This window comes from Bradysia coprophila, assembly GCF_014529535.1.
Source record: "Bradysia coprophila strain Holo2 chromosome IV unlocalized genomic scaffold, BU_Bcop_v1 contig_81, whole genome shotgun sequence".
Taxonomy (NCBI): domain Eukaryota; kingdom Metazoa; phylum Arthropoda; class Insecta; order Diptera; family Sciaridae; genus Bradysia; species Bradysia coprophila.
Genome location: NW_023503375.1, coordinates 2,290,772 through 2,318,705, shown reverse-complemented (window position 1 = coordinate 2,318,705; position 27,934 = coordinate 2,290,772). Strand labels below are relative to the sequence as shown.

The window sequence follows — 27,934 nt, the reverse complement described above, 5'->3', positions numbered from 1 at the left end:
AGTGTACAACAAACGAAGTAAGAGATTGTCTTTGATATTACGTCGTCTGTAAATTGTATATGAGTGATTTGAAGGACTAGATTTTATTTTAAATTTAATTGACGGAGTGAATTAAAACTTAAAATTTCAATATTACAATAAGCTGACCAGAAGACCTGTTGCATCAGTTCGTACCTTTCACATTAAAATAAATTTTCGTTCGTATGACAATACTCGCAAACATCTTAGATGGAGAATACATTGACCACCATACATTTATGTGAATATGGTTAGACACTTTGTTATCACGATGAACCACATCAGTATAACAAGGCATATCGGCATCATCAGCAAATATTAAATTGAATTTGCTCTTCTCTATTTCTAAAAAAAAGAGTGGAAAACAGAAATTTACGACAGAACTATTTCAATTAATCCAACTTTTTTTCTGATTATAATGTCGTTGGTGAGTGTAAGTGATTACGAGCAGAAGGCAATAGATATATTGCCCAGAAATGCATTGGATTACTATCGAAGCGGTTCCGATAATCAAGTCACATTACAACTGAACAAAACGGCCTTTCAAAGGTACAGCGAGCGACTATGATAAATAAAAACTTTGCCTCCGGTCGAATGACGATCTTTTTTTAGACTGAGAATTCGTCCCAGACACCTCCGAGATGTATCGAACCGTTCGACGTCGACAAAAGTGTTTGAATTTAACAGCTCAATGCCCATTGGTATAGCACCAACAGCCATGCATAAAATGGCCCACGATGATGGCGAAATAGCCACTGCTAAAGGTATACAATCACTTTATTGTCATTATTTACACTCAATAAATTTTATCGATGAAAATTAGCCGCTGGAAAACTCGGTACAATATTTATACTTAGTACATTATCTACAACGTCCATTGAAGATGTGGCTAGACATGCTCCCGACACCCACAAATGGTTTCAGCTGTACATAAGCAAAGATAGAGAGCTAACCAAATCAATGGTTCGCCGAGCTGAGACAAACAATTTTAAAGCACTCGTTTTAACAGTCGATGCACCCATGTTTGGCATACGACGGGCTGATGTTCGAAATAAATTTCAGCTTCCATCCCATCTACAGTAAGTAACAGATGAAGTGATTCATTATGGTTTTTGCTTCGTCTTTTTTTAATAAAACGAAATTACAAAAATGTTTTTTCTTCTGCGAAAAAAGACTGGAAAATTTTATGGGAAACGGCATTGTGAACAGTGATGGAGGATCTGGAATAAATGAGTATGTGAAAAAGCAATTTGATTCGTCAATCACATGGAAGGATGTGAAATGGTTGGTTGGGTATGTTTGGAATTTTTTTTTTTTTTTTTCATTCGTTTATCATATAGAAATAGGAAAATCAAGAAAAAGTATAATTTCGACACGTCAACTTAACAACATGTAACATTGAAATATATTTTCGTGTTCATTTTCTTTAATGGTTCCCAGGAGATGTTGTGCATATTAGATGTTTTGGGTATCCATGTGTAAACATACGATGTGGTATTCAAGTGTACGCACCTGATCCTTACGCAATTTTAACCTTTCATTGTTTCCTTTTGCTATGTACACATTGTATCCATTTAGGATGAAACTTAATTTCATACACACACGACCCACACAACAGAAAGTTTCGCAACTCATTAACCACAACGTTTCTGTTTGGTTTGAATGTTTTTTTTTCATCTAATTATCACATTACACCATTTAGTAGTAAGAAGAAAGTGGTTGTGCTGTTTGTGTCTACATTCTCTTCTCTTCGCATTAAAGATTCACCAAACTTCCTGTCATCTTAAAAGGAATATTAACGAAAGAAGACGCATTGTTGGCTGTGGAAACTGGATGCAAAGGAATCATCGTTTCGAATCACGGTGCTAGGCAACTGGATACCGTTGCTGCTTCGGTAAGGGGCCATTCACAAATTGCGCACTCTCAAAATTCGGAATTTTTGACCCCCCCCTCCCCCCTTGCACGCTTTCGCACGCTTTTGGCACACCCCCAACGACATTTGAAAGACAATGTTACTTGTAAAAAAAACATAAAGATCGTTAAGCCTGTGAAAATTCTCGGAACACGAGGGAATGAGTCGTTAGTTGTAGTCCGCTATAATGTTGAAGAAGATGTCGAGTGGCTTCCGAGTGTGGAGGTAGACGGTGAATTTTTAGATAAAGACGAACAACCTTCGAGTAGTATAATTTATGACAATGAAACAAGATTAAAACCAATTTGGAAAACTGTTTAATAAAGTTTTTGTACATAAAAACAGTGCGCACGCTTTTGTTTCTCCCCCCTCCCCCCGCGCACGTTTTCGCACGCTTTTCGCTAACCCCCCCTCCCCCCTAAGGTGAGTGCGCAATTTGTGAATGGCCCCTAAGATATATTTCAATCTTGACAACGAACGTTGTGAACAATGCCTCTTCATTGTAATTTTCTCCAAGATTGAAGCATTACCCGAAGTCGTAAGAGCTGCCGGCGATAAACTTGTTGTGATGTTGGACGGTGGAGTTACGCAAGGAACGGACGTATTCAAAGCAATTGCTTTGGGAGCGAAAATGGTGTTCTTGGGACGACCGATTCTGTGGGGACTAGCGAATGGTGGCCAGGAGGGAGTGGAAAATGTTCTGAAAATCGTCCATAATGAATTCGATACGGCGTTGGCCCTGTCCGGTACAACGACGGTTAATGATATTACTAAGGAGTATGTCATTCACGAAAGGGAATTGAGTAAATTGTAATCAATTATGCTGAATTATATTGTCGCAACATTTTTCCGATTAGAATAAAAGCCAAAAATATTTAATTGAGAGAAAATGTACACTTTCATTCCATTAAGTCGGCAATATGAACCACCTGCTATTTATACATGTATCCAGTACCGTGCAAACAAATTGTATTTAATTACCAGAGCCATTCGTTCTGCCGGAAAAAAGTGAGAACTTCCACACTTGACACGAAAACCACTCAAAAACACATTAGCCAAAATATTATTTCAGTTCATAAATCTTTCTACTTTACAAGACGAAGGGTATATAAGTGCTTAGGTAAACAGATTCTTTCGCTCTACTTCACATTCATCCGTAAATTAATCGTACATCAACGATGGCTATTTGTATAACTTTGATTGCAAGCGCCATGTGGGACTTGAAAAATTTACATTCCTAATATAGAATTCATATTCATAAAATACATTCGGACTGACTACTTCCGAAACATCGTCAGACATATCGTGCAACACTGCAACAGGGCCCAGTTTATTGTGAATTTTATCTTTCGCAGATTTTGACAGGAATTCGGGATATCTAATTACGTGCTTTATGGAGTCCTAGAAAAGGCGACATATTGCATGAAATGTTTTAACACAAAAGTGCGTTGTTTTCATTCAGTATGTAAAGTTCTGCGTCATTATATCCGTTCTCAAAGCCCGTTTTTCGCATCATCTGAAAAGCATATTGTACTGACTTGATGACACAGCCTGTTATCGCGAATTTGCGCGAATTTTATCAGTCTTATCGAATTTTCACGAATTTTTGCAATTTTCGTCATTTCTGAGTAATAAAATTAATGAAAATTGGTGAAAATTAAGGAAAATTTGCGGAAAAATTTTAACGTTTACAGGCTGATGAGAAATTTGTTGTTTCGACCAATGAAAATGTAAAACAGCTTTGGTCAACTGTCCGTTCAGATGACATAAAAATTTGATTTGCGTACGCAAACGCACCAATTTTCATATTATTTTGACATAAATTCTGAGTACGTTTAATATGACTTTGGCCGATCGGCCATACCTGTTCTGTACTTCCATATTGATTTCGAAAAGTAGGAAATATTCCAGCAAGACAGTAATGTGCTATTTCGAACTAGGGTCAATAAACTCACCCTCGTGACATAAATAAATATTCCCCAAAATGGCAGATGGTTATAAACTTTTACTTTGAAGGTAAAGAAACCTCCGATAGCTCTACAAAATTGCAATAAAAATTTCTTTGGTTATGTAGCGGCTTGTACTTCAATACAAATTACAATGTGAACACATAATATCCCTTCGCAAAATTGGTTCATCACGATTTTCGTTATAAAAATACAATAAATGAATCAACGCACCACTTAAATAATGAAAATTGTAATATAAACGTATAATGAGTAGTTTGTTTTCATTCCGTGGCAGGCATGAGTTCTCGAATATGATTTTTATTTTCCTTTTTTTTCATATATTATGTATAAATATCACATGAGAGTTTCGTGTATATCTACTACATATTTCGGTGCTTCAATCACGCAACTTATGATACTTATTATATTGAAGACACACACACCGTTTTTATAGAATTTTATGATCACAAACGTTTCATTGCATTGTTTGTGAGATTACTATCTTGATCGTTCGGCGCGTTTTTTTTTTCCTTCAACATTTCTTTTGACAATTATTCTAAATTTTGATTTAATATATGGTCATTTAAACGAAATTCTTTTTGATGAATAGTGTTCTCATGGTGTGATGCCTCAATAAGAAATGTTTTTTTTGTTGTTTTAAATAAAATAACTTTCAGCCCACTAAATCATCTGATGATATCATTGATATGATAATTCGTTGTCTAAAAAGACGTATAAATGGAGGATGTCCATAAATGACGTCCGGTTAGAAGGTATTGGAGCTCTTAATTTTTTTTTACCATTCTGCCACTTGAGCAGATTTCAATACACTCTCTTTTACGACGTCAAAAATACATGTCTTCCTCGTTAAGAAGAGAAATAAATATGCAAAATCTAGCAATGCAGTAAATGCAGTTAGTTCACCTTTAAAAACACAACTTTAGATTTATCCGAGTTTTAAAAAAAAATGACTTCGAAAGGATTTTCAAATTTGGTGCCAAGATATGATGACCTAGAAACAGTGTATTAACCTGTCACTTATAAAAATAATGACAAACTCTGAGTAACATAGTTCTTTCTACAGTAACGTGCATGTTAAAAAAATTGAAGTACAAGATTTGAAATCAGCCGATTAAAAATACTTTCATCGATGGAAGTAATAGACCCAATAATAATACCGGTCATATGCTTGCTAACAAACCCACGTGATATAATAAAATAGCTGTTTGGGTACCTCACAGTGTGTATACCGGATAGTACGTTTATTTACCGATAAATGGTGAGTTAATTGGAAATTCGTCCAATAGCTTTTTGATCTATCTCTCTTCCCCCTTTGCCCGAACTTCATTTAAGAACAGTTAAAAACGCACTTTTTATGTAAATATTTAAAATGTTGATGAATAAGTACTTAAAACATCAATTCTTTTTAATGAAACAAAACGTGGGTACAATTAGGTCTGTAATATAAAAAGTGTATGATGTGCACTGAATAACAATAGAACCAATTCATAAACACAAAAAAAATGAGTTGCCTATGCCGAGCTGAAAAACCCTCTTCGAAATATTGTAATAAATTACGACAGTCACTGTCGTCACGTGTCACAATATAATCAGTGATTAAACGACGGACAGAAATAGGAACTGTTGAGTAATCCCGACGCTTAGTGAATGACCATAAATCATTTGCTCTTCTCTCATTTATATGAGTTAATAATCGTCCTTTGTTTGTGTTTTTGGTTTAAATGGGCACTTCAAAAGACACACAATTAGTAGACGGAATATTATTCAAAAGATTTCGACAACAAATTCCAATGGCTCTTCACTCTATTCATAAAAATTCTCTTCGCGGGTATATAAAGTAATTTACAACTAAAAAGAGCAACAGTTAATTAAAACTTTTACATAAATAAACCATTGCACGGCGGGTGTTGGTTTTTATGCTATAGCCGTACACACAGAGTGTATTACACATAGATGCACTCATATAAACGAGAGAAGAAAAAAATATTAATCGAAATGAGCTTTAATATTTTGATTTTATTAAATGCTGTTATATCCATAATGGAACCTATTTTCAAATCGCATAGGGTGCACTTTATAATACACAGCTCTCTCAGCTGGAAACTGAAAATATTTTCCAATTGATTTAATGGTTTGAATGTTGTTGTGAATGGAGTTCACGTGTAATTATTTCAAAGAATAATTATTATACATAAGGTAGGCACTTATCAATTTGAAACCGATGACAGAGATGAATTTAACGAGTTTTCGAGGCATGTGATCCCGTTATTTTCTCCTCGCAGCCATGCGTCGATAGTCTGAAGTGCGTAAGTGATTTATTATTTAAGGAAAATTATTGGAAATTTATTCAGAAACAATTTTTTCTTGCACATTTTCACAGTGTGCTTGAAAAATGAAAAAGAAGCAGTGTTCGTTACAATTTTTTTTTAATAATACGTGCTTACGTAGTGAATAATCTTATTTTCTCCACTCAAATGCGGTCAGAAAATGGCGTTTCTTGACGCTCTCTATGACGACAGTTCCGATAAGGTTTTTTTTATTTTCTCAACTCTTGTTTATCCCAAGCTGTCATTTTGTTTTGGTTTTGAAAAATGGTGTAACAAATTGATTAATAGTTATTTGCATCACTTGGATTGAAACCACAAAATTACAGTATACGTGTGAATTCGTATACCGAGAGAATAATGCATAAGTATATATGTTTCGTCGAAACGAAGTCTCCTGTGATGCACACAATTTTACACTCGTCACACCATGAAATACACAAACAACAAAACCAAATATAATACTCACCGTTCAAGGTTGATCTTGAATGTATAGAAGAAGAATGAGAATAAAAACGAAACCGAAAATACGCGATATAAAGCCGAATGAGTTGATCGTTCGATGTGCATCACGCTACTCGTAGATACGAAGAGTAAGCTCCGCCTTCGTATCAAATTTCTCTCTTTGACGAATAATATAAACAAACTCCACCATTAAGTAAAACATCGCCTGGATCCCTAGACCTGTTTGCAAGGTCTGCTGAGAAAAAACTAAAAAAGTGTGGTTTCCGATAACTTTTGACGCGTTATATTCAGTGTTTTCATGGTTTGGCGAGTGTATAACGGTTATTCACGCCACTAATGTATAAAATGGTTATTTTTTTACCAAGAGGAGAAAATAGAAAATTCGCTTGAATTGGAATTTCCTATTTTCTTCCCGAGATGAACACATAATTCATCTGTGCAACAAATCAATTTGTTTCACTATTTTTAATCCAAATAAAGTGACAGTGAAGAGAAAAAACTCCAGTTCTTCTATTGCAAAAAAAGAGTTGAGAAAATATTAATTTTCTCACCTGAACTCTCATCAGATATAAAATCAACAGAACGCCATTTTCTCACAGTCGAACGAAGGAAAAATTATGTGTTCGCTTCGGGGAGAAGAAAATTCAAACTCGAGTGAATTGCGGCCAGAGTGACGCTATCGATCCAATTTTCCCCCCTTGGTGAACAAATAACTATTTCCTAGATGAGCATTTTCAGAGTTTAACGTGTTAAGCCACAATATTGGACGTTAAAAAGTATATAATGCGCCGAGTAAATGCAATTAATTTAAACAGCAAGTAATTAGAGTGAAATTTTCGTATCCGTAGTCAATGGCTTTACTCTCCACTCACATCGATAAAATTTAATTGATTTCGTTTATAAATTTTAACGACATTTTCATTAATTTATTAATTGAATAAAAACATCTCCCATTTTACCGTATTACCGTTAGTTGAATGTTCACGTTTTTATTCAATTTTTTTTATATTAAAGCTATAAGCTAACTATGCACCATAATACGATCAAAGGTCTGGTCGTAATCCTACGTTAATTTATTCACAAATTAATAATGCGAAACTTTTAACCATGTAATTTGGGTTTTTGTTTGGTTATATTTTAATGACATGATGTAAGGCTGGTTGGTTTTTTTTTCTTTATGTTTATATTTCAAAACAAATAAATTAAGATTCAGATTTAGATTGTAATATACGGATTTTCGTCGATTAATATAGCATCTAAAGAGTCGTCTTTTAACCCAAAGAAGGTATACAATTGAATCCTACTAAATAGAAAGTTCACGTTTAGTTTTTTTTTGTTTTACCCAAAATGGACATTAAATGATCATGTTTTGCCATATAGTTGAAGAAACATTGTATAATGAATTTTGACATAGCATTCGGTTTTTGGGTTAACCAAAATTTTATGTTTGATAAAAGAAATAAATTCGATAACGACGAAAAAACTCTGGTAATTCGTTTTATCGAATCAGCAAAGAGCAAAACGAACAATAGCCTAAATTTCGTAGAAATAAAAAAGTTAAAACGACTCTTTCGAAGTCAATATTTGTTTTAGATTCGAAATAAAAAAAACAAACTTTTTCAATGAAACATCAACAAAACCCCCGACAAAGGCACATTCCCAAAAGATAAATAAAAAATATCGCAAATCCAGAAATGAATTCTAATGGTTAACACATAATACATTTTACTTTTGGATTTTAAAGGGATCCAAAAAATTGTTGTTATATGAAACTCTTGGGGAAGTGTGGTGTTTTATTAAAGACAGATAACTGTTGTAATTTAAAAACCGACAATCTATTCAGAGACAGGACTTGTCATCTGTCATTGAGATAAACGGCAAAAATGAGTGATGTCCTCAGGCAGGATAGTGTTTTCTTATAGATATAGTAAAAAGCATGTTAAAATTAAAACGAAAGAAGTAGTAGATTTGGTATCAAACACTTGAGACGACAGGTAAAAAAGTTCATTCTCATTGCGAGATGTATCAGATCAGAGCATTGTTTTAACTGTATTTCTATATATACAGATGTGGTATTGGGTTCAGGAATGAATGTGTTAAGAGGTAGAAAAGACGAGAAGACCGCTGCAGACATAGTAGGAAAAAATGGTTCATATGTGACGTCACAGGTCACAAGCATATTGCATATGACATTACTGCGTACTCACACGCGTGTTCAAGCCATTCAAGAAAAATGGTTCGAACAAAATAGACAACATCATCGCTATGTTTGTTAGACCTGTTAATCATGTTATCCTCCAGACAAGAAACATCGAACATATCGGCAAAAGATGTGAAAATGTAAGCCATACGATTAAGAACAGTTACTGACAACGATGACAAAAGCTAAGTAATGAACTCAAACTGACGCCGTTTTGCGTAGAATGTGAAAGCAAATGAAGTAAAAGATTTTTTAGTACATCGAAAATACTTGAATCAAATCAAGTAATAGATTCTGTATCCGATATGCTTGCCGTCTGTGAAAGGTTCGACGACGTTCTTTAGAGTCAGAATGTTGAACTTTTTTATAAAAAGTTTAAAAAATCAAGAATCCGACAAAACATAATCTTAGACTTTCCCACTTCTACCAACAAAAATGGACATCTACACAGACTTGAAACTTTTGAAATCCTTTTAATATAACCCTGTGTATATTCATCGACACATACACATCATATAATATACAATGCGTTAAGGACATAACGTGCAAAAAGTTATTTCGTTCTCTCATTTTTCTAAAATAATAAAAATGTCAAAGCTCCAAATGGAAAATTCTTTTGATAACCCTAACCCCGTTTTGCCGGCAACAATAAACATTCTTTTTTGCCACTTGCCTCAAACGAAACCTTTTTTTTTTGCTATAGTTCCATCAATAAAACCTCTAAAAATATAAAATAAATTTAGGTCTCCTTTAAAGCCTCAAAAGCATATTATACCTTGTGTAGTTGAGTGATTGTGATGTATTCAATGCAACATATATTTCTCTCTGTGCACAGTATACACATGAGTCTCATGAGTGTATATATAAATAAAAATAATCTTCACCTTACGTTTAGCCCATAGTATCGATTATTTTATATCATTACCATGTTACGTTCAAAAAGGCTTTGATGGTGTCTTCATTTACTATGAGAGATATAATGCAATTCTCCATAACAACACGTATACGGTAATTTATGTATACGATTTTCATATAATCGTATAAATATGTTGGTCCGATGTCGACGAGCTATGAATGTAGCATATTTATATAGGTATGTATACACACATGTCGTAACCATCCGCACCAAATGCTTTTACCAGCAGAAACAAGAGAAAAACATACATATATCGTGACCTTGACTCTTATTATGTTTTTTTTCTCTTTTTCTTCTTTATGTATACATAAGTTACATAGATGGGTTCGGTTGTATTAAAGTGGTCTTTCCAAATAAAATTTTCTTATTTTTTGCGATAACCGAGAATGAGAGTATGACTACAACATTACAAACGGGCATGATACATTTTTTTTTGTGCTGATGTTTCACAGTAAGCACAACTTGGAAGCAAAATATTCAATAAAATTACACGACATGGAATATTTTATGTATATAAGTGGAGCTTATGAAGTAGAAGGGTCCCCGAATAAACCACTCTATATATCTATGCATGTTGATCCCAACGCCAAGATCTCTCGAAAAGGTTAAGTTTTTATAGACATGCTCGACTCGAATGAGAATATAAATATTTAGAGTGTGATGGAAGTGAAAAAGTGCTCCGAATCTTTTAGGATTTAAATATGCAATATGTATGCACGGTTCCAAGGCCATTGTTCAAATAGAGAAGTTTTGGAGGAAGTGAATTCATATAAATTCTGAACTTACCGAAAGCATCGTCATTTTGCCAGTTAAGGTAAATACGTAATGTTGTGACAAATTTTATGACGAATCGTCAGGTGAATCAGATGAAACAGACGGTACTTTATGACTGTGGCAGATGTCATCAAAAATATTATAAATTTTTGAAAATTATTATCGATCGTTAGGTTTCCGTGTACGTGTACAGTCGTAGGTGTAACAAATGAATATCTCCAAAGAAAATCAGGTTAATGGAACACTACGGAAAATCCCGTTATTACTTCAATTAATCTTGTTCCGTCCTTCAACTGAATTCTCTTACTAGATATTTGTCTCTGTCACTTTTGTCCAATTTTCACAATCAATCTCCGCGACCGGTTGCACGTTAGTATTTATCGGAAATAGTTCCATTCGGAATGGCCAAAGAATAAAATGCTTAGTCACACAGACATAAAAATAGGTAAGGCAAACAATAAATATTTTCCTGTTTCTCAACAGGTTTCCAAAACAAAATATTTACATTCGTCTATTGTCATCGTTTTCATTTCATTTCTATTGTATACCTGAGCTATTGATTTAAATATGGGTCTGGTTGATAAGAATCTCCAATACATCAACACGAAAACGAAAAGTTATTTTTAGAGAAAGGATGAGAACAGGGACGATCGAATAGAGAATCATTATGAACGATATAACCAACGTATACGAGAAGTCATGTCTGTTTCAATTAAAATGTAGATTTATTCATTCGTACTATCCACGACGACTACGTATGTTGTGCTATGCAGAGATTAAAAACGGAATACGATATTTTCGTTTCAATTAACTGAAATTATTATTGGCGAATACACCAGTCAATGTTTGAATTGATATTAGGTGCAACTCGTGTTACGAAAACCTTATAAGTTGACTGTAAAAATAACGGGGGGAAGAGGTTGTTCAACCCTTTTTTTCTATAATTATAACACTATTGTTTACCCATTGCGCACAGAATTGAAACGAGGGTATATTTAGTTAGGAAGACTTTGTTTTAATTAGCTTAAAATATCACGTTATTTGTTAAGCACTTAAATATCTCCGGATTCTATTTCGATAAATGTGTTTACTTTACCGAAAAGGGTAAACAAAAAAGATTTTCCATTGGATTTTGTTGAGTAGTCAGGAAATTATTAAATCATCATAATAGAATCGCTATCATAGCGTTTCTTCAATTTAAATAACATTGTTCTTATGATTTGAGTTGAGTGGAGCACCGTTGTGCTAGTGGAGTTTTTAATTGACTTTTCTTCAAGTTGTGTGTAATCGAATTGGTAAACTTTCGATTGGCAATCAAAGAATCGACAACCTTTCACAGACGATAAGTGCATCATCAATAATCCAGTCTAGTACTTCTTTTGAATTGGGAGTTTTGAATGGGATCGAAACATCATTTAATTTACTAGTTTTAACATTAATTTTACTTATATTTAACTATTCAAATGCAGGACATGTCACATTAGCGAGTTATTAAAAAAATGAGTTTTCATTCATTTAGCGATGTTTCATACAGGCTGACGATGTTAATAGAAGTTTTTTATTGTTTAAATCATTAAACATCATTAAACATTCGAAACTGAACTAAATGAAAGAAACTCAATTTTTCTTATAATTTGCTAATATGTGACATGTTCCGTTTATATAAGGGATTGACCAAAGCACATTGCTTAATTTATCGTCGTTGTCGATAAAAGATGGCATAGCTTGTCGATGCTATGTAGAACAGACTAGTTTCTATCTCTGCGGTAGAAGTAGCCAGGTAGACGTTAGAAGCGTGGCTCGAAAGGATGTTGTAGTTGTGTTATGTATACTCAGTGTTATATGAAGCAGAATAGAGAGCTTTAGGATAATATGATTAGTTCAGAGAAGATAATTTCCAATGAAAGAATGAAAGTCTAGAACAGAAATGGTCGATCGGCGAATTCGTCTTAAACGAACTCACATTTTATGTCAAAATAATATGAAAATGAGTGCGTTTAAGTACGAAAATCAAATTTTTATGTCCTCCGGGCGGACATAAGACCATATCTGTTTTACACTTTCATTGATAATTTCGGGATAACGCGTGGATAGTCGTCAGATACCTTACAGTATCTATTGATAGACACAGACTTATGTTGAAGAAGGGAACAGAACGCTATTGCCGGTCTGTTATTTCAAGTACACGTCAGTACAATCTAAAGTGTTTATTCTATCAGAGCCCAACAACATTTTAATTGTAATTATAGTGTCAAGCTTATCATTAATATGACGAAGGTGTGATAAATTTAAGCGATACACCGACATTACATAAACCCAAACATGTCTTGAAACCACCATAAATTCCATGATTGTACACCAGTGTTGACGATGAAATAATAAATCGATGACTGATGGTGATTCATAAGAAAACAAATCGATATAAATGTAAACTGGTTTCTGTCGTGCTTCGAACGAAAAAAAGTTAACGGATAAAACTATGCGATGATGATAGATGATATCGAAAATAAATTTTCTTAAATAAACAAATCCAATTTTAACTTAACCATTTCATGTCTTTTTCTTTCGATCGTTACATGCAGGAACTCCCCATGCAGGGCTATTATAGAGACATGTTACTGGTGAGAATAATATAACTGACACAGTAAAACTCGAACGTCGAAAATAAAACTTGTCTGTGGCTCCAAATTGGAAACAACTTTTGTAAACATTTTCAGGCAACGTGATTATTAGATAAATTTAGAGTCAGTCGAGCGTATCACAGCTTAATAATTTTAAGCCATTTCGATTGGGATATACATAAATATTAAATCACTTATGGTGCGGTGCTCGCAGTGTATACGCTATACCAACATTTTGCAATGTTCATTTTCAATCTGCATTTGAAAAATTTAATTTAAAAGGTCAAATTCATAATGGACGTGTATTCGTTACTTTAGAACTCTCGATACAATCAATTTATAAATAAATGGAAACCAATTTAAAATCCTACAGCGAACGTTTATGCATATACGACTAGTTATACGACAAAACAACTAAATAGAACAACAGTCACGACCAATAAAAACCGCCGTGACAATAAATAAATGTGTGCGACACATATATAACAGTCTATGGCAGACACACCTTAAATAAAATGAAATGAACGTTCGGAAAAAAATATAATCCAGAATTTATTGAGATTAATCAGAAGCAACACAGCTCTAAGTAGAGAGAACTTATTTACTGTCACACCGATTTTAGAGCTATAAGACGCTAAGAAGTAATCTAAAGAAGTTTGGTCGTCATGTAGAGAGGGATTAATGGAATTACGTTAAATTTGTTTTTGTTCGCACGCTTTTTTTTTTACTACGAGCCCCTTGGATGGTGTGGAAAGAGAACATTAAGACATACTGTATTAACAAGATTTTTTTTCCCGTGACATTTTGAATATTTTTTTTTATCTCTCCTACCAATTCCGCTTTTTCCGCATCTAATATTTGAAAACACATATCGACTTAACACATATCAAATTTGAAACTTATCGGATCATTAGACATACACAGTGTGGTCTCGTTTCTGTTAATTTGTATTTTCGGTCGAAAATTTTAGATATGCCTGGCGAATACAGATCTATAATGGTATGTACACAGGCCCATTGTGTATCACGCCAATTAATAATTTTACGTAACGAAAAGACGAAAGGAAATAACGAAAAATGAAAAATCTAATTTCACAGCAATGTTGTATGGTTTCTCAAGAATATTAATTTGTAACGAACCAGCGGTATTGAATATAGCCCAGACACCGTCGACGAAATGTTTTATTACAAAACATGACTTTAGAGGCAATTTAAGACTTTTCCTGGGTTTTGTAAATATTTTGTTTGAAATTTTCATTGTCTGTCTTTACAAATAGCGTAGCTAATAAAATATGCAATTTTGTGGTGTGCTGATATCTTGGCGTATAAAAAGCTTTGTGAAATAAGTCTGTTGAAAGTAATGTTTTCGTAGACGGTAATTTCACGAGGTGCTATTTTGCATAATAGGATTGGTATGATTTCATGTTTATATCTTCTTTCCTCCCCTGTCTTCATATCCAATATTTTGCGTTCTGATTTTGTTGATTATTTGCATTTGTTGGAAATGCTCTAACTGAACATGATTCCTTTGTAGGGGAGCCAGACAACTTTTTCCAACTTTTTAGAAAGTTATTTTTATCTGTTTTCAACCACAAAAGGAACTACGACGGTTAGTGTTCTCTTATATAGCAACAAGTACCTATATAGCAACAAAACTGACGAACTGAAAGAATTTGTATCAAACACTGGGAATGTGATGTCATGTTTAACAAACGAAGTAATAGATTTAACGATAATAAGATGATACGTCGTCGGAAATTTATTTTACAACAAAACTACAAGTTATTCTTGCGGGGTGACTGGTTAACGTGGTCTAACTAAATTGTGTATTAAAACGAATGAAGTAAAAAGTCTTCAATCAAGGGCTACACTATGATTTGAACTTTGAACAAGGAAAGTAACAGATTTAGCGTGATTCGCTTTCAGTTTCGAACAGGTTAAAGATCTGAAAGAATGAGAAGAATGACAGTAATACAGAGTAATGTCACCTGAATTTGTGTCTGAGTTTGCTTCAGCTGTTTTACCAGCTGGTCCACTAATACAATCACTCTGCTTATACGTATTTATGACTGGCACGTTTGACATGGACATTGTATACGAAAAGAACAATTAATAAAACAGTTAATGCGAACTTGGTCACAAATTTGGTTGAAAATAACTGTATATGACGAACCCTAATAATTTGGGAAAATTCCAGGAATTCTTATTCTTGACTTCCCATGTGAAAAAGTAGAAAATTGTAGAAATACCGAAGGATCCAATTCAGTTCGCTACTTATATTGACGCATTGAACTGATACAAAAAAAAAATCTAAAATTGATTTGATTGTCCACGTCCGTTATAGAAACAAAAATGCAACATTGTGAGAGAGAAGACCTAAATTATTTACTCTAGACCGTCTTTTGAAAGGAGTGCTTTATATCTCAAGCCATCCACACATTTGTCTACGTTTTATTTTTATTAAAGTTTCAAAGCATGACCTGAATTCCTGACGAAAAAATGTGCAGTACATGCTTACTATCAACGTACAGTGAATCGTTTCTCCAGCAGATACTTTATTGAATTTCAATACAAAATATTATTTTTCACTGGTACACATCTGACGGAACAATCATTACCACTTGAGTTAATGAATGAGTTTGGTTCGTTCGGTGCTTACCAATAACACTCGATAGAATATTCGTAAAATGTATGAACGATTTATTTGGTCTTCCTATTGAAAACTGGTTCTCTTTCACATAGATAAAGAGCCATAGTACTTTGACTACGAAAATAGGTCTGTAACAATCGAATAGAAGGTAGGCATTGCACGAATAAGATATACTCTTGAAAGAAACGAAAATAAATTACCATTCTAAGTGTATAAAGGTAAAGGTATACGGTTTACATTAGCATCAGCGTTCAGCGAAAACATTAAGAAATTTATAAAATATACTGCTGCGGTTTATACACAATATATACACACGACATCGATCGACTCAAAAGTAAAGAACTTACATGTCTGCAACAGAAGTTTTACTATAACGTCTCAGCGCCAATACTCCGAAGAAAAAATCCATATACAAACCTTCGGTGAAGCGCACATTTTCTTCAATGTGAAGTGATACTATACTATTGCCGAGACTATTGCGATATATTGTGAGAATTTACGTACAAGGTGCACGGAGAATTGATTTCATGATGTTTTTAAGACAACGTTTACTCGAGTACCCTGTCGACTTGAGGTAAGCATTTCACGGTAAAAGATATTTTGTTTTATAGAATGTATAATATAGTCATGATCGTGGGCATGCACACACAAAAAGTCATTTCTTACGAGCCTGGATATTTACCGTACATTTTAGATAAAGTTTCGTTCCTTTCATAACGAGCGAATATATGAGAAATCATTTACGTTTTAGTGGGAGGACAGCATTTTCTTTTAACAATATTTGTGCTTGTCATTTTAAATTTTAAATTATTCAAGTTCTGCTCCATTGATATACTTTTATGCTTGCCGTTTGTTGTTGTTGTTGAATGCAAATTCTTTTCTCAAGACATCAGATGAAATATGCAAAAGCTTGATGAAGAGAATAAACGACAAACAATAAAACTAGCAACGAAACAAGTTATAATGTGTGCAATATAGGTACAATTTTACATTTAAATATTTCCATATTACGTGTAAACAATGACATATTGCAAATGCAGTTTATGCCTTGGAATCGACGGGAATTTCATTTGTTTTTTTTTTTCTGAATATAAAAAAGACTTTCAAATATTCTACAGTGACTGTGAAGAAAAATGCGAACTAACTGCAGGCAACTCTATTAATATTCCTCTCGATTAATGCATCAGTTTCAATTTTAATATTTTCCTTTTTGAGTTGATACAGCCGCAACGATAATGGCTAACTTTATGTGCCTTCGTTAAAATTGTTATAAATATCAGTACTTTCGTTTCGCTTCTCTTTTATTGTTTTTTTCGTAATTAACGTAACGATGCCTCTGTCTATCCATACGTAAGTAATTGCTTATTACAAATGTTCAGACTGCAGGTGACGACAGCTATAATATAAAATATGAAAGTTCGCATTTTATACAAATTATTTAAAAGTTTTTTTTTATTGGCTCACAGTCGTTTAATTTTGAGATGTGCAGTGTTTACCTCCACACTATTCGCTCTTCGTACAGTAACCAATTCAAGGCAAGTTAAACAATGACATTCCTTAACTTGCGTCATGATTGTCTGCAAGGAGTATATGTATTTGAGGTGCAACTGGTGAGTTCAGATGCAGCAAAACACTGTCCATCTCAAATCATCTACCATTTGTACGTAAAAAGCCTAAAGGCCTAAAAATATCTTGTGACTCATAATCCCTCCATTTCATCCACCTACGAAGATTGTCATTCATTTTGATAAATCGCGGTAATCTTTCATCAGAAAATGTACGAATTTTGTATGAATAAGAGATGGGTGTAATCGAGTTATTAAAATTGCTCTCGAATATGCTATCAATTAGAAGCATTTTCATTCATATTTCTTTTTACTTCTTAATGGCAAATACGATACGTATTTCTGATAGGAAATGGATATTGCCTTGATAATTCAATTCGATGAGAATCTTCATTGATTCGACGAGAGAGAAGATTCCGTATATCAGGTGTGTACCGAAATGAAATCAAAATTGAAAAGCAATCTATTGGTTGATGGGGGAAGGTAATTTTATTTGCTTTTGAACTTTCAAACACTTCTCTTTGGTCAACGACGGAACTGAGAACGACAAATCATTGTCTATTAAGAGCGGATATAGACGCAAAAAAAGAAAATTCCCTATGTATGTGTGTGTATTCCCAATGAGAGTGTAAAACAGGTATGGTCTTATGTCCGCCCGGAGGACATAAAAATTTGATTTTCGTACTTAAACGCACTCATTTTCATATTATTTTGACATAAAATGTGAGTGCGTTTAAGACGAATTCGCCAATCGACCATCCCTGTTCTAGACTTTCATTGGTCGTAGCCATTATACGTGTGAAACAAACATTTTGCTTCTGATGCGTACCCTGTATACATCTAACACGGTAGAATTTTACGTATTACATGTACAATTTACGGATGAGTAATCTATATTCACTTCATCAACAACGATAAGATGACTTACATCCGCAAATTGCACATGTTGCACGTAAATTCTGCGTGTTAGATGTATACAAACTACGTATCAGAAGCAAAATGTTTGTTTGACACGTACAATGCATACGTCTACAATGTACATCCAATAATTCACTTTTTTGGGTATATGTCACTTTCATGACCTTGTACACGATCCCAACTGTCAGACAATAACAACTTAACGAAAACTAAAGTAAGGTTACGTTGATGACGAGTACCGTGTAATGAAAATGATGTGTAGATGGACTAACTAGCATTTGAGTCCTTTGAGCTATCTACATCAACGATAAAAACAAGCGATAAGACACGGCTTATCCGAATTTATATACTAAAATCTATGTTGATGTACTAGATTTTCCATCAATCTGCTGAATATAAAAAATCAAATAATGAAGTAATAGATTCGAGAATTAACTGATTCATATATGATTGTTGTTCTGTGAATGGTTCATTACAATCTGAACTACAATCTAGTAAATGGTAATAGGAACAACAATTGTTATGTTTTTTCTTCAAAACTTTACATAAAAAAAGTTAAGTCAACAAAAAACAGTTTTACAACAGCCGCCTCCCACACCAGCTTGCTTTCAATTTAACATTAGCTTTCTCAGGTCACAGAGAACACAATTTTATAATTAAAATAACGGGAGTCTCAAATTTAAATTCAACGACGAATCACATTAACATGCGAAAAATGTGTTGATTTAACAATTAAAACAATAAATTTGTTGTTAAATAAATGTGGGCATGATGGAAGAAGAAGAAAAAATATCTAGCGCTCTCGTAACGTTGTAACAGTACATAGTGTTCTGTATGATACAACAACCATGTAATTTGGGAGACTCTTTTTTTACCATCATAACAGTGTTGTTCAAGAATGAAACAAATTTACCATTGTAATATTGATGACTGCGGAAATGGCAGAAGAAAGAAATAATGAAAATCATTTCGTTGCATGTGCGGAATGATTAAAATTAAGTGTTCCATTTTCAGTAATGAACGGACGGACACCTAGATACATCAGGCAATTTGTTTGCATTTCGTCGGAAAGCCACGACCAACAAGACAATGTGAAGATGGTAATCAAGTTCGAAAAAAAAGATGAAAAATGTCTGATTATGATATTTATCTTCGTAAATCTTGGTCGTTATATACCGTCACAGTAAATGAAATTAATTTTGAAAATCTTTATCACTCGAATGCTCTGAATTGAGCCACTGTCAGATGGGGCAATTTTTGAGTGTTAAGTGAAATGTAAAAATGCATAAAATGTACAATCGTAATTTGGAAATGTATATACGAAGCCTTCACGGTCAACGAAATATTTTTTTTACCTTAATTATTGCGAAGGAAAAGTTTTGAAAGAAATTTCCAGGTAAAAATATTTTTTTATTTAATTTCGTTTAATTATAGCAACACTAAATAAAAACAATAAAAATAAGTCTGCTACGAAACGTTAACACGTTTTCTCAACAGTGCACTCAAATTTAATAATGCAATTGCATTAAGGAAAAGCAGAGCAGAACAATAAGCGGAGCCGAGAGTTTATTATTGAAAATTTTTTACGCAAACAACAAACATTATTACCAGAGAGTTGAGATAAAAATTGAGTGAAGTTGCATATTTAGATCGACATAATTTATGAAACCAAATCAGCTAACACTTCAATTAACGTTTTTATTTCTAATTTATATTGAACAAGAAAAGTCGTCGAAATTTTTAAAATTTATAAAATAAAGTGACAAGTCAAACAACGATTCCAGCAATCAACAAATTGGACAGCCAACATGAATGCAACAAGCTATAACGGTTGGAAATTCTATCCAACGACATTACTTTTTTTTTATATTTTTTAAAACTTTCTACACTTGCAAGTTCCAAGACTCTATGGGTTGACATGGAAAAATAACAGAAAAACATTCCTGATTTATCTGAAATGAAGGAAATGCATTTTCATTCACACTGTCACACTTTATCACTTTCAGTTTCTTGTTGGATTTTTTTTTATTATTATTTTTCGCTTGTACATTTCCATACGATAAAGATCACCGTCGATGCATTCCGTCACCAGTGGAATTTATTATTTAGAGTAGCGAGGTTTTTGCTGTTGCATGTCTGTTTCGTTCTGTTTTGCTAAACATTTTTCCATATCGAAACTGGCGCAAATTGCTTATAGAAAATGGAAGTCTTTTGTGGAATTGAAGCAAATTGAAAATAGTTACTTTGAAATCATGTCTTTTGGAATATTAAATAACGTAGAGAAACTTGAACAAGAATTCAGTTTCGTAAAGTTGTGCACATGCTAAAATCATGTTGTTGTCAACCCGATGTCTGTTTTCAATGTACAAATATTGCAGCCAAGTAAACCTCAAAACATATATTATCGATAACGACTAAATAAGACTACGCCACGAACCCTGGCCTGTTTTACTTCATATAGCAAAATGTATGTTTAAACAAATGAAGGACAAGATTTTGTACTAAACAGCAGAAAGCAAAGCAGATAGATTCAATGATTTATAGTGATTTGCCGCTTGAAGTGAAATACAGTCAGATGTAATGAAATTTCAGCATGAATTTGCTTCAGCTGTTTTTCAGCAGATCTTCACATAAAATCAAAACTATTTACGCTTGTTTAAACGGTTCAAGCTATACACGCTGAAGCAAATTCATGATGAGATTTCACTGCCTCTAACTGTAAAACTGACATTAGTCATGAATCAACTTTTACGTACACGGAAAATCCTGATATGCGTGTGAGAGCTATAAGTGGACTTAGCACCCCCATTTTTTTGGCATATAGCTGTGTAATGTATATTGCAAAGATTGTAGTTAAAATAGCTGTGTAATTTATATTATGGCTGTGAGCCACATTTCAAAACTATCACGAGAAATAAAATTTTTTCCCAAACTTTTATGAATTTTGCGGTCACCCATCTAAGTACTAACCGCGCCGATTGATGCTTAACCTGAGAATCCGACCGTCACCTACGCTGCTGATGTGCTAATTTTGCTTGTGCTTTAACATGTTCTTATTTCGAAGCGTTGCTACGGCAATATAAATCCTGCACCTATATTATGCGGCACACAGCCTAATTCAAGTGTGTAGTTTTTATATTTCACTTTTGTGAGTTGTCACTACAAGGATTGTTCTAGGTTCTGAAAGAAAGTGAATTGAAACCGCGCGAAGAATCACGAATTCAATTGCAGTGAAATTTCTGATATTCTCATTCGTCTGTGTTTCTACGGATTCTGACTGTATTGGAAAGGTATTACTATAACCTGATCATCAAGCTTCATTACAATCAGCCAAGATATTTTAGAACAGTTTTTGTTTGTATATTAACATTGAGTCCGACCAGCACGAATCATGACTTGAATGCATGGTCCCATACATTTTCTCATATGCAGCACACAGCTATATTTTTCATACGTCAAATATGTGTTACACAGCTATGATATAGAGTACACAGCCACAACATGCAGATCCTAGCTATAAAATGTTTCCACGGTGCATAATGTAGCTCTGTAATCCATAATATAGTTGTGTAGCTCATATTGCATGAAAATAACCAACAATAACAGAATATGCGATTAGTAGCTATATTTTTATAAGTCTTGCAGCTATGTTATAAAAACTACAGCTATATTATAAGTTACACAGCCTTTATCGAAATTCACGGATTTTCCGTGTGCGTCTACGACACCTGTTATCGGCATTAACAAGACAAATAAGGAATATACACCGTGTCATTTGATCTTATAATTAAAATGTAAGTTAGAACTAATGAAGTAGGAGATGGTGTATCAGGAAAGGAAGTAGTAGAATCAATATTTATACTGAAAATACGTTTACTCTGTGTGATTGCTTAACATTTATACTTCGATCGACAATAAATATCTCAAACAGTTCTACAATCTCCACTATGTACTTGAATGTCGAATGTTGCAAGCTCTTTGTGTTTATTTTCTGTATTTCGACTGTTAAATTGTTATAGCGTTCCTCTCTCTGTTCATATTGATCTTAATCAAAATGTTAAACAATACAAATGAAAGTTGATTTCAACAAAACAAATTTCAATTATCGGCCACTTATTCGAATTCATGTCATTTATTTATCGTTTTGTGGTACTTATAATACATGAAAGCATAATTCACATCCGTAGGTTTTTCATTTTTAATTTCAAATCGAATGCGCTATGCACAGACCAGCTAATGGCGAACGAAATCAATTTGTATCTTCAATTAAATTCGCATTTGTTTCGAAACTCGATGGTTACGAAATGGATTCGTTTATTCACTACGCGAGAGAAGTGAATTTTATACAATATTTAAATGGAATAGACTGAAGGTCCGACTATAAAAACAAAAGAGATGCAATGTACACATGGTTCGATGCAAGGCAAAGAATTTATTCAATTTCTCAAATTTCGAATAAAATGAGCCAATGCAATGCGAATTTAAATCTTGTTTACTATAAGCTTTGAAGCTGCTCTCTGTTATAGTTAAGTGAATAATGACATACATTAGTCAGATTAAACGTAATTCAATTCAACACGAGTGCAATAAAACTTATAATTCTCTATGTTACAAAGAGATTTCATTTATATTTTGATTAGATTAGATAAATCGTTTTGAATTTACACGTTCTGCGAACAACGTAATCGTTAAATTGAAGTCCATTTAGTAAATAAAAATTTAATTTAACGTAAAAAAACGACAACAACCAAAGTTACTCACCTTAATACTCATATCCAAAGTAAGGTTGAATGTAGGGTTCTACTGAAACGAATGCCATATAATTGTAAATCCTCATCCGCATCGGTTATTATTTGAACAAACGTGAATAACAAACAATATCACAATATCAATGATCAAAAAAAAATCGCTAATAAATCTGACCTCTCTATGCTTTGAACACAACACTCTTTTTCATTTACGGTGTGGAAGTGCATTCAGTGTTTTAGTCTGAACCATGAACTGACCGCACGTATGAAAAAAGCAAATTTATTTCAATGTTAAGAACATTTATGTTCACTCGTTGGGTTTTTTTCCTCTTTTTTTACTTTTCAAATTTTTTAATGTTTGCATAACATTCCTGGTTGTTTGAACACAAATTTTTCCTCATTCACTCACTCTGTGTATCGGTATGATTTCACTTTTGCGGTCACTTTTTTCCACCTATAGACACTTAAAAGAAAAATAATCACTTTAATACTCTTGATCTAAGACCTTTTTCTTCTCAAACTGGACGGAATAGTTAGATGGTGTAATTATGTGTTTACGCTAATTTCATAAACATTAAATTACAGAAGAAGAAGAAAAAAAAATCGAAATAACTTTTATGTTACAATTTAATGAGAGATGATTAGACGTGTGTGAGAGATAGTGTTATAATACGATTTTTGTTCGTGTGTTATGTTACATTCCAACCTTCCGACGAATTAACTTTAATGACGCTACGAAGTGCAAGTGTATATGCTACAATATCCGTGTTTTCATTACTTGCTGTAAATCTCAAGGTGATAGTTATAAGACGATTGAACTTTATGAACGATATCGATGGTATTTAATCCGCTTACATAGGAAGTTACAGGTCTTCATGTTGTGTGCGTGTGAAGCTATTTTCAATAATTTAATCGAATTTTTCTGTACGCATGCGCAATTGTATCCTTTGTGCTGTGTCATCTGCTATCGACAATGACTGTGAAAATAAGCGATCACTCAGGAGAATATCGCCTTATATACCAAAATCGATGATAAAACTAATGAAGTAGTAGAAGATTTTGTATTTTATCTTGTTGACAGTACTTCGATCAAAAGAAGTAATAGATTCGAAGATGTGTTTGTCGTCTGTAAAGTGAATGGTCAGCTTCTAGTCAGTTAATAATGTTGTTTACTCAATAGTTCAATCGGCAAAATTGCAGTTTATAGTACAAACCCCGATTGGGGCGAAAGTGGGTAGGATCGATAGGTAGAGGACCACTGATGACAAAACAACAAGAATTGGGGCGCGGAAGCCGATCTCCGAAACGCCAGGGCCCTCCAAAGTTTTCAAATTTTTTACAATTTTTGTTTTTTTTTTTTGACGAAATTAATAGAGACCTCCCCTGACGACAAAGCAATAAGAATCGAGACGCAGAAACGAATTCCGGATCAGGACTCACAAAAGTAAAGTTAATTGTTTGTGTAGGTGCTATGTAGTCGTCGGCATTTCGTACAAGGAACATGAAGTTATGTTGAAGCGCGCAGTGTATTCGTCGGCATTTCGTTCAAGGAAAATGAAGTTATGTTGAAATGCGCAGTGTAGTCGTCGGCATTTCGTACAAGGAACATAAAGTTGTGCTGTTGTGTGAGAGGGTCATCTAGTATTGATTTCGTCTAAAAAGCGCGAAAATTTTAAAAAATATGAAAACTTTGTAGTGCCTTGGCGCTTCGAGAGGGGTTTCTGCGTCCCACTCCTTGTTGTTTTATCATCAGGGGATCTGTCTATTAATTTAGTCCAAAAAAAGCGCGAAAATTTGAAAAAAATGTGAGAACTTTGGAGGATCCTGGCGTCTAGGGGAGGGGCTTCCGCGCCCCAATTCTTGTTGTTTTGTCATCAGGGTACCTCCCTCTATCGATCCCACCAACTTTTGCCCAAATCGAGGTTTGTTAATAGAGGCTGCCTGATCATGATTTCTGACTTTACAGTGTTAGCAGAATCGAACAAGTCATGTTAAAGGTATTATAGCTAAGAGTAATTATACCTAAAGAGGAAATTTATACGACGAAATGTGGTTCCAACATCAGTTTGTATAAGATACACATTTCGTAAAATTTTACATCAATACATGTATGCGTTGACGCTGTTGATAGTTCAATTTTCCCACGTAATTAAGAGGGCAAACTCATACCAATCGACGGATTCTTTTGAATTTCGACTGACCGAAATCGGCGCTGTTTTTTCGAGGACTTTTTTATAAATGCCTAGTTAGGCCTTGGTGCCTAGGCCCCAAAACCAGTCTCAAATATTTTTGTTCTTCTATACCTGGCTGGTTGTAAATGGCCAAAAGTCGAAAAATGGGGTTGCGTAGTTCGGATTTAATTTCCGTAGCGTGGCGAGGACACGGACGTGTGTGGGTTCGTTGGAAAGCTGAGGTCGAGTACTCCCGGGTCAAATATAACCTTCAAAAAATTTGATGATAAACGGCCGAAAATATAGCATCCGGAAAATTTCTAAGAATCGATGGAACCTCGATGTAATTTGACGAGGGCTGCGGCCTCACTAACGAAATTATTTGATTATTATTTATTATGAATGGGGAGGACCTCAGATTTACAGCGATACCAACCAATATGTAGTAGTTTAGCACGTGACTACTTGACATATAAAAACTGTGTGTTCCACCCCGCCAAACTACTACATATGAGTATCGCTGTAAATCTGAGGTCCTCTACATTCATAATAAATAATAATAAATAATTAAATAATAATTTTATTAAATAATAATTTAATCAAATAATTGCATTAGTGAGGCCACATCCCTCGTCAAAGTTGACCGAGGTTCCATCGATTTTGAGAAATTTTCCGGAGTTCATATTTTCGGCCGTTTATCATCAAATTTTTTAAAGGTAATATTTGCCCGGGAGTGCTCGACTTCAGCTTTCCAACGAACCCACACACGCCAGTGTCCTCGCCACGTTACGGAAATTAAATCCGGACTACGAAACCCCATTTTCGAAGAGTTTTAGGAATTGAAAAAAATGTTGGAATTAGTTCTTGAAAATTCCTAAATTTTTGAGAATTTAAATTCCGAACAAATAAGCCTTGGTGAAAAGTCAAGTCCTACATATTAACAACAATGTGTCTCGGGTGAATGAAGAGAAATTCATCAATTTGTGAGCTTGTTACATGAATTTTTTACTGCGTCATGATAATAGCTTTTCCTAATTATTCTTTGCCATAGAAGGCGAACCTTTTCCCGTTTATTTGACGACGAAGAAAAAAAGATTGAAATAATTAACATTGCCATAGAAAATGACGTGAAAACAAACTTCTTAATTAGAATTTCTATAAGCAGAAGCCTCTCTCGCATATAATGTTGTACAGAACTTATTTTCTATGCCACAACAAAACATTGTGTTGTGTAACCATGGTATCGCTTTCGTGTGGCATTGTTTCGCGCCGAACATTGCCAAAGGTTCTGTACATATTTATATATTAACCTTTTGTGCCGTGCACAATATTCCTATGCCACATTTTGATGTAAATAAAATTATATCGCCATGTACACACATAGAACCGAATGTTGTGAAAGAAATACCAGGAGATATAATTCATTAAACAGAAAACTTAAATACAGCACAATCAGCGCACAGATATATAGATGTTTTATGTACGAGTCACATAATAATATAATAAATTGATTATATGGAAAAGCATTGCGTCATCAAAATATGGTTGCTCGTCTTATCGTCTTGGGCGAATATTATACGTACACCAATTTTGTATGCGAACATTCACATTTGCAGACAATGGCATTCCCTCCGTATATATTATTTAAGTCCAATACAATTGAAGGAAAACTTCAAAAGGAATTTCGATTATAACGAAAGTTTACCTATTCATGCGATTGTGCGTTTTCCGCCAGAGACTACATCTTATACACTTAATTTCTCTGGGGGAATAGAGAGACATTGTGTGTACGGATCAGGTTTTATTTTTCCTTATTTTATTATGTCCAATTGAAGCTTTGTGGCATTTTTTTGCGTTCGGCATATATTGTTAAGGGACAGAGGCGACAGAGGAGATACACAAAATCGTCAGGGTTTTTCTTGGATTGGTTTTGAATTAATAAATAAAAATCCATAAATTCGAAGCTAAGTGAGGAAACTTTTGGGTAATATTGATTTCGCATAAGATATTGACGCTGAGGTAGAAGAAATCATTAAAAATTTGTTGAAGTGGGTACGGAAAGGCCTAACATAGACCAACATAGAAAATCAAATTGCTCTCGATCTCAATCGTGAATCTTCTAAACAGAAAGTGACAATCAACCAAAATAAACAAAAAGGAAATCGAAAACATTGTTAATGACAGTCCATTTTATCCACATCCTTCTCCGTAAAAACTGTTAATGATTCCCAACAAAACAACGTTCTGATTGATTGAACCGTTCAATGAGTCTTTACTATATACATTATTGCCGCGTCTCTATTGTTGTTATTTAAATTATATTTTATTTACATAATATCACTTTTGTATGTGAACGAATGACGATGACTGATCGCCTCGAATGTTGTTTGGCGAATTTTAACAATTCAATTCAATTGAAGCCGATCCCAGATAAATATATCTGATTTTTCGTTTGTTTCAATTTGGAAACTCAATGGGAATTGAAGATTACGCGTCTGTTGTGTGCTCGTTGAAATACTCTTTTCAACAATTTGCGCTAAAAATTTGAATTAAGCAAAAAATTGTATGTAATCAACACAAAAATAATCAAGTTTGAAAAGAAGGTTAAAGCAATTTTTTATTAATTTACAAATTTGAATGAAGCGCCAAATTTATGACTTTCATTTGTATATCATTGCGATGA

General features: G+C 33.9%; 2 protein-coding genes across 6 annotated transcripts in view; one reads left to right on the top strand and one right to left on the bottom strand.

Moving 5' to 3' along the window:
* LOC119072386 (serine-rich adhesin for platelets-like) overlaps positions 1–27,934 on the bottom strand; it is a 72,194-nt gene that overhangs the window by 40,081 nt on the left and 4,179 nt on the right. For 3 of the 5 annotated variants that reach the window (XM_037177590.1, XM_037177589.1, XM_037177591.1), the window contains exon 2: positions 23,094–23,543. The exons of 1 other annotated variant lie outside the window; for it this stretch is intronic. In XM_037177590.1, the coding sequence (XP_037033485.1) occupies positions 23,094–23,105 (12 nt within the window). In that variant the 5' untranslated portion in view covers positions 23,106–23,543. The remainder of the gene's footprint in view (positions 1–23,093; positions 23,544–27,934) is intronic. One more of the 5 variants, XM_037177592.1, reaches the window with a different exon arrangement.
* LOC119072390 (peroxisomal (S)-2-hydroxy-acid oxidase GLO3-like) lies at positions 295–2,809 on the top strand. Its single transcript, XM_037177599.1, has 6 exons — positions 295–567; positions 631–782; positions 842–1,097; positions 1,192–1,311; positions 1,780–1,912; positions 2,448–2,809. The coding sequence occupies exons 1-6, from the start codon at positions 437–439 to the stop codon at positions 2,742–2,744; spliced, it is 1,089 nt and encodes a 362-aa protein (XP_037033494.1). The 5' UTR covers positions 295–436; the 3' UTR covers positions 2,745–2,809.